This window comes from Tupaia chinensis, unplaced genomic scaffold, assembly GCF_000334495.1.
Source record: "Tupaia chinensis unplaced genomic scaffold, TupChi_1.0 Scaffold148234_1, whole genome shotgun sequence".
Taxonomy (NCBI): Eukaryota; Metazoa; Chordata; class Mammalia; order Scandentia; family Tupaiidae; genus Tupaia; species Tupaia belangeri.
This window is the reverse complement of record NW_006208084.1, coordinates 3,880,791-3,889,126: the sequence shown is the minus strand read 5'-3', so window position 1 is coordinate 3,889,126 and position 8,336 is coordinate 3,880,791. Positions and strand designations below refer to the sequence as shown.

Genomic DNA, 8,336 nt, shown 5'->3' with positions numbered 1-8,336 from the left:
ACCAACCACAGTTGCATGTGAACATGTACAGACTTTTTTCCTTGTCATTATTCCCTGAGTGATGCAGCATAACACTATTTATATGGCACTCCCATCGTGTGGTAAATAATCTAGAGACATTCAAGTACATAAGAGGACGTGCATGGATTATGTGCAAATTCTGAGCCATTCTCTGGAAGGCACTCGCCTGTGGATGCTGGCATGGAGGGGTGTCCTGGCTCCAGTCCCTCTCAGACGTGGAGCAGCGACTGCGCTGAGTGTGTGCTAGCCGCTAAATGGTGACGTAGTGACGTTCAACAATATAATGAAATGCGAGGGCAGAATTTCCTTGAAATGATCATTCATTTGGAGAAAAGTTGGGATGGAAATAAAAACCCCAAACCCATCTGCTAACTTGAAGCCTATGGAACTGGTGGCACTTCTGCCCCGACGGACCCCTCCAGCTCCAAACCTTCCCTTGGCCCGGCAGAGGCCGTCACAGCGGGACAGCCGGAAACCTTCACCCTCCTCGACGCAGCGCGGTCCACTCCGCGTGGATTCCGCACCCGCGGCTTCCCTTCAACCCTCTCCCTTTGGGCGCCTCCCGGTGACGCCAAAGGCCGGCGCCGCGGCTTTCGGGGCGAGCGCCGGCGCCTGCGCTCTGTGCGAGCGGCACAGCGGTGCGGAGTGCTGGGCGCGCCTCCCGCTGTGGGCTGTGGTCTCTGGTCTCTGCCCCCGTGGGCCGTGGGGTCTCTCCCGCTGTGGCCGCGTGTCCAGCCTGACTCGTCCCTGAGCTGGGGACCATGAACCGCAGCCGCCAGGTGACATGCGTGGCGTGGGTCCGCTGCGGCGTGGCCAAAGAGACTCCAGATAAGGTGAGGCCTGGTCGCCGCGAGCTAGGGGGAGCGGCCTCTTTTCGGCGTGGTTGTCGTCACCCAGAACACCCGGCCTCCGCCCGGCTCCGAGGTCTGGGTCTCCTGGGCCTGCTGAGTCGGGGGCCGCGCCTCGTAAGGTCTCTACCTGCAAGCCCAGCTGCACACACATGGACCTCGCGGGCCCAGGGGGGATCGGGTGCTTCCCTGGGTGAGAGGTACAGCTTCACTCCCACCCCAGTGCATTTTCAGGAGTAACCGGGGAGAGCACCTGTGTGAAGACCCCCCTCCCGCTCGCTCATGTGCTCAGAGGAAGGATGAAAGCTGTCCTTTTTCTTTTTTCTTTTTCCTTTTTTTTTTTCTTTTGGAGAGGTTTTTGCTATGAGGCGCGTGTGCTCACCAGAAAGAGAGAGACAGAGAGATAGAAAGCAAGAAATCACCCCCCCCTTTCCGGGGATGGCCACGCTGCAATCCCTTCTCCATTCTCCTCTCCGGATCCTGGGCACACATGCACACGCACCTGGTGTGAGTTTAAGCCGCTGTGTCCGAGACTTGAACCCTGGTCGACCACATGGGATCCAGCGAATAGCCATTATGCTAACTGCTGGTGGAAAAGCTGTCCTGAAAGGCTACTTGTGAAGGCTGCCCTGTGGTGAGTCTGGGAGCCAAATTAAGAATTATTTGTGGTCATCCAGATGAGACACTTTATGAAGGAAAAACTTGCAGGAGTTGGAAACTGAGCCTACCGGAGTTTATGATTACTCAGATTATTAATCAGATCAGAGAGCTTTCTGCTGATCAAACAGTGTGCAGTTTCCTGGTGTGGACTTTCACAGAGCAGAGAAAGCCTTCCTTTGTGGAGTTGACATGTGAGTCTGTAGTTTGATTTATCTTGATGTTTCTTGAAGTTATTATAGCTTACGCTTGTTTGCAAATTTCTTTTCAGCTCAATGATTAATGATGATTTCCTTAAATATATTGTAATGAAATGTTTACTCTCTTATAGGTAGAGCTAAGTAAAGAAGAAGTAAAACGTCTCATTGCTGAGGCAAAGGAGAAATTACAGTAAGTTGAGGAAAGTTGACGCCTGCAGTAAAGTCCATATGAAATGTATACCTTGAATAATGATGACTAGCTGCTCTTGTTATTAGAAGGTGCTATTAGGTGATCTCTTTTTCCTTACTATTTTCATTCTCGTAGAGATGAAGGTGGCAGTGATGAAGAGGAGGCAGGCAGTCCTTCAGAAGATGGCATGCAGAGCGCACGCACCCAGGCACGACCAAGGGAGCCCCTGGAGGATGGCGACCCTGAGGACGACAGGACACTAGATGATGATGAGCTGGCTGAGTACGACCTAGATAAATATGATGAGGATGACGACCCAGGTTAGAATTCAATTAGTCAGGTGGGTGTCCAGCACCCTAACCACCGTGCCACCTGCTAGCCCTGATAAATAAACTTAAAAAAAAAAAAAAAAAACTAATTTGGGGACTAGCAGGTAGCATGGTGGTTAAGGGTACTGAACTCCCACATGGTTGACTGTGGTTCAAGTCCCAGACCTGGGACTTGCTTTCTCACTTTCTCTCTCGCTCGCTCGCTCCGTCTCTCTCTGGTCAAATCAAAATAAATAAATAAAGTTAAATAAAGTAATTTTTTAAAAAAATGACTAATTGTATTAACTGTCTAGTCTTGCGCTGAATTTTCTTGGGATGACAAGAAGGTTTTGTCATTTAAAATGGCACACAAGAAAATCTTACAGTAGTCATAATCAGGTACTAAAACATGTCTATATATTAGAGGTTCATGTTGAAATGTTGAATGACATATGCTCTGGGGGCCAGCAGGCGGCGTAGTGGTTAAGGTTTTGGAATCCCATGTGGCTGATCTCCGTTGTAGTCCCGTATGGCAACTTGAAACTCACACTGGGCGTTTGTGCCCATGTGCACAAAATCCCAGGAGGAGAAGGGATTGCAGCGTGGTTATCCCGCCAGGGATTTCTCATTTTCTCTCTGTTTCTCTCTGTCTCTCTGGTGAGCACATATGCCCTGTAGCAAAAAGTCACCCATAATAATATTAATAATATGCTCGCTAGGATTTGCTTTGAAAATCCCCAAAGATCGGGGCAGAACAGTGTACAAAAACAATGGGGCATGTTCGAGCATTCAGCAAGCCTTCGTTTTTCCAAGTTTTATGTTAGACTCATACAGTAGTTCCACTTTTAGCTTCTTAAGGCACATCAGCAGATCAACAGTTCTAAGGACACTAGAATAGCAACCTCGTTTACTCTTTGAAACCTGCGTTTCTCCATTTTATCTGATCAGACAACCCTTATTTGTTCTGTTTTGATTTCAGCACTTCAGGGTCATTTTATTTCTAGGTCCTCAAGGCTGCCTTTCTGTAACCTTGACCATGATTGCAAAGAGCAAGCTAGAGAATCTGAGTGGAATCCTAATAGTTTATGAAAGGGTTCAGTTTTCTTATTTAGTATTTTTATTAATATTGGGAATTCCAAGGTCAAATATAAATGTGTTTGAAATTCCTGCTCATTGTTTCCTTTCCCGAATGTGGATGATCTTGAGCTAGTTATAAAATAAATGTCTGGGACCAGCAGGTGGCATGGTGGTTAAAGATGCTGGACTCCCACATGGCCGACTGCTGTTCTAGTCTCAGACCTGGTGGCTTGAAAATCACAACAGATAAAAATAGATAAATAAATAAATGTATAAATTAAAATAAAACGTTGGATCTATTATAGGTCCATGAGCTGGCTGAGTACGACCTAGATAAATATGATGAGGATGACGACCCAGGTTAGAATTCAATTAGTCAGGTGGGTGTCCAGCACCCTAACCACCGTGCCACCTGCTAGCCCTGATAAATAAACTTAAAAAAAAAAAAAAAAAAACTAATTTGGGGACTAGCAGGTAGCATGGTGGTTAAGGGCACTGAACTCCCACATGGTTGACTGTGGTTCAAGTCCCAGACCTGGGACTTGCTTTCTCACTTTCTCTCTCGCTCGCTCGCTCCGTCTCTCTCTGGTCAAATCAAAATAAATAAATAAAGTTAAATAAAGTAATTTTTTAAAAAAATGACTAATTGTATTAACTGTCTAGTCTTGCGCTGAATTTTCTTGGGATGACAAGAAGGTTTTGTCATTTAAAATGGCACACAAGAAAATCTTACAGTAGTCATAATCAGGTACTAAAACATGTCTATATATTAGAGGTTCATGTTGAAATGTTGAATGACATATGCTCTGGGGGCCAGCAGGCGGCGTAGTGGTTAAGGTTTTGGAATCCCATGTGGCTGATCTCCGTTGTAGTCCCGTATGGCAACTTGAAACTCACACTGGGCGTTTGTGCCCATGTGCACAAAATCCCAGGAGGAGAAGGGATTGCAGCGTGGTTATCCCGCCAGGGATTTCTCATTTTCTCTCTGTTTCTCTCTGTCTCTCTGGTGAGCACATATGCCCTGTAGCAAAAAGTCACCCATAATAATATTAATAATATGCTCGCTAGGATTTGCTTTGAAAATCCCCAAAGATCGGGGCAGAACAGTGTACAAAAACAATGGGGCATGTTCGAGCATTCAGCAAGCCTTCGTTTTTCCAAGTTTTATGTTAGACTCATACAGTAGTTCCACTTTTAGCTTCTTAAGGCACATCAGCAGATCAACAGTTCTAAGGACACTAGAATAGCAACCTCGTTTACTCTTTGAAACCTGCGTTTCTCCATTTTATCTGATCAGACAACCCTTATTTGTTCTGTTTTGATTTCAGCACTTCAGGGTCATTTTATTTCTAGGTCCTCAAGGCTGCCTTTCTGTAACCTTGACCATGATTGCAAAGAGCAAGCTAGAGAATCTGAGTGGAATCCTAATAGTTTATGAAAGGGTTCAGTTTTCTTATTTAGTATTTTTATTAATATTGGGAATTCCAAGGTCAAATATAAATGTGTTTGAAATTCCTGCTCATTGTTTCCTTTCCCGAATGTGGATGATCTTGAGCTAGTTATAAAATAAATGTCTGGGACCAGCAGGTGGCATGGTGGTTAAAGATGCTGGACTCCCACATGGCCGACTGCTGTTCTAGTCTCAGACCTGGTGGCTTGAAAATCACAACAGATAAAAATAGATAAATAAATAAATGTATAAATTAAAATAAAACGCTGGATCTATTATAGGTCCAGAAATTGAGATATAAGAAGAAATATTGTCAAGATGAGTGTTTTATTCATTTTGGTTCATGAATTCTTATTACAGATGCTGAGACTCTCGGTGAATCTCTCTTGGGTCTTACAGTCTACGGGAGTAATGATCAAGATCCCTACGTGACTCTGAAAGACACGGTAAATATTGATAATGCTTTTCTTATTATACTCGTAGATGTGTGAAAAACCTTACCGGACACCCATTTTTAGCCAGTGACTTTTTTTCTTTTCCACTTAGGAACAGTATGAACGCGAAGACTTCTTAATTAAGCCAGGTGACAATCTCATAGTTTGTGGCCGAGCTGAACAAGACCAGTGCAATTTAGAGGTGCATGGTGAGTGAGTGAGAAAATACCCTTACTGAAGGGTTGTCTCCGGGTGATATTAAAATAATCACTAATAGTTGCTGCTGTGAATTTTCAGGTGCCAGGTCCTGTGTACCTCTCTGAAGCTGGGTACATAGTCAAACTACACAGCCTTCCAGCACCCTAGCTATTGCTCTGACTTGTGTAGTGTCATGTGTCACTTTGGTACCTAACATCCTAACATTTTTTTTTAAGGATTATTTTATTTATTCGTTAACTTATTTAATTTGACCAAAGAGAGACACACAGACAGATAGAGAAAGAGAGAGACGGAAAGCGAGAAAGCAAGCTACCAGGTCCAGAACTTGAACAGTGGTCAGCCATGTGGGAGTGTCCAGCACCTTAACCACTGTGCCACCTGCTGGTCCCGGTGCCTAAATTTTTCTTTCTTTTTTTTTTTTTAATGGAAATAATTTGCAATTCCATTACACTGAGGTAGTAACTTTTTTTTTTTTCTTTTTACTTCTATAACAGTTTTTTGTTTTTGTTTTTAAGAGAGATTTTTGTTATAGGGTGCATGTGTTTGTCAGCGACACAGACAGAAAGTGAGAAGTCATCCCCCAGTGGGTATGGCCACACCTCAGTCCCTTCTCCATTCTCTTTTTGGGATCTTAGATACTCACATATCTGGTGTGAGTTTCAAGCCTCTGGATCTGACACTCGAGCCATGTTCAGCCGTGTGGGAGTCGACCAGTATAACCATTATGCCATCTTCTGGTCTCCCTATAATATTTTTTTTTCTTGTCCTGATTACTTTTTCTTTATATGCCATCTTCTGGTCTCCTTATAATAGTTTTTTTCTTGTCCTAATTACTTTTTCTTTATATGTTTAAGGTTTTATTAGATAGATGGGTTTTTATCCTGTTTTTGTTTTCTGCAGAGTTGTTTGAGGATTTTACTTTTACAAAACATTTTCTTTTCTTCATGGAATTCAGCACAAAGAGCCACACTTCTCTTTTGGAATTAGAACATCTTGGTCACCTTCAGGGGACATTTGTGCCAAACCCAGAGCTAAATGCTTTACAGTAATCTGAAGAAGGCATTGACTTGATTTTTTTTTTTTTTAAATAAATTTTTTTTAAATTATTATTTACTTAATTTTATTTATTCATTCATTTATTTTAATTTGACCAGAGAGAGACACAGAGAGCGAGAGAGAAAGGGAGAAAGGAGGCCGCCAGGTCCGGGACTTGAACCATGGTTGGCCATGTGGGAGTGCCCAGCACCTTAACCACCATGCCACCTGCTGGTCCCTTGACTTGAATTTTTAAATTAGATTTTATTTTTATGTGCCAGAGGGCATATGTGCTTTCAAGGAGGTGGGGATGAGAAAGCACCCCCCCCGCCCCCAATCGAGTATGGTCATACCACAATCCCGTCTCGATCTCCCTCATTTTAGGATTTGGGACACGCATGCACACATGCCTGACATGTTTCTCAAACCTCCAGTTCTGGTACTCAGGCTGCCCTGTTGGGCCATGTGGGATCCAGCTGCCTTTATCCCCATGCCACAGAGTGGCCCCTAAATACAGATTATTTTTAATGTTGATATTTATTAATTTAATAGTGTTCAATTATTTTGAATGACTTGCCTCACACTTCAGTATTTTTTATGTGAAATTCATCTTATTTTTATACTAAAAGTAGACCTTCAAGCGGTGTGGAATTCTCTGCCTCCAGATTTTTCTCTTGGTTCTTTCCTTGCTGCAGCCTCTGCAGATATCCTCAGACAAGTACATCTCTGCCCAGCACACTCCTCCCCAACTGTCTTCTGTTCATTTGTCTTGCAGCTTTAAAGAGAGGGAGATTATTAGGTAGTTAAAGCATTTTGATAAGTAAAGATGGCTGTACCATTTGAAAAGCTGAAACCTTTAGGCTTAATGTTTATTGGCTTCCAGGTTGCTTCATAGCTAGACCATTTATTAGCTTGGAGTTCCATAACTTTGTATTCTATAAAGCTGCCTAAGGGAAGCATTTCAATTAAGCCAGGTTTACTCTGGCTCTTTGTGATCTACTTATTGGTTCTTTAAAAGACTTTACATAGGGGCCAGCAGGTGGCATTGTGGTTAAGGCTCTGGACTCCCACATGGCAGACTGTGATTTAAGTCCCAGACCTGGCAGCTTGCTTTCTCACTTTCCCTTTCTCTTTTTTTGTTTTTCTCTGGTGAGCACACATGCCCTATGGCAATTAAAAATAATAGTAATAGTAATAATAAATAAAATGATTTAAATTATTCTTGAATACAGATCTGCTGGACAATTTAGAAATCCCCTCCAAACCCAAATAATAAAGTGTACTATAATGACCTTACTTAGAAGGATGTGGGGGGCCCAGCAGGTAGCATGGTGATTAAGGTGCTGGACTCCCACATGGCCGACTGTGGTTCGAGTCCTAGACCTGGCAGTTTGTTTTCTCACTTTCTCGCTCTCCTCTGGTCAAATTAAAGTGAGTAAATAAAATACAGTTAAATAAAATAATTCTTTTTTTTTTTTTAAAAAAAAGAATAATTTCAAAACTGCTTTCTTTTTCTTTTGAAGACTTATTTATTTAATTTTATTTATTCATTTATTTTAATTTGACCAGAGAGAGAAAGAAAGGGAAAGTGAGAAAGCAAGCCACCAGGTCCAGGACTCGAACCATTGTTGACCAGGTAGGAGTGTCCAATGCCTTAGTCACCTGCTAGTCCCCAAAACTGCATTCTAAAACTGATCTGAATGTTGATCTAATACGGTTAAAGAAAAGTCTGTTTTAAAGTATTGTCATAGGATGGGAGTGTTGAGCTGCATTGTGTAAAATCCTTGGTTCTTTGGGTCCAGATCACTAAAATTAGAGACCTGTCCCTAGGCGCAAAACAAAGCCATATCCACAGTAAAAGTAAGTAGAAGAGAGAATTTAATAGGGAAGAAAGAGT

The 8,336-nt window shown here is 42.9% G+C and overlaps 1 protein-coding gene across 2 annotated transcripts in view; it reads left to right on the top strand.

Annotated features, from left to right (window-relative positions):
• Positions 1-619: 619 nt before the first annotated feature.
• Positions 620-8,336, top strand: part of PWP1 (PWP1 homolog, endonuclein) — a 26,481-nt gene continuing 18,764 nt past the window's right edge. The window contains exons 1-5 of one of the 2 annotated variants that reach the window (XM_006170345.3): positions 620-854; positions 1,858-1,916; positions 2,052-2,236; positions 5,112-5,197; positions 5,298-5,394. In XM_006170345.3, coding sequence (XP_006170407.1) covers positions 783-854; positions 1,858-1,916; positions 2,052-2,236; positions 5,112-5,197; positions 5,298-5,394 — 499 coding nt within the window. In that variant the 5' untranslated portion in view covers positions 620-782. Of the gene's footprint in view, positions 855-1,857; positions 1,917-2,051; positions 2,237-3,607; positions 3,662-5,111; positions 5,198-5,297; positions 5,395-8,336 lie in introns of those variants that run through there. The other variant, XM_027769020.1, reaches the window with a different exon arrangement.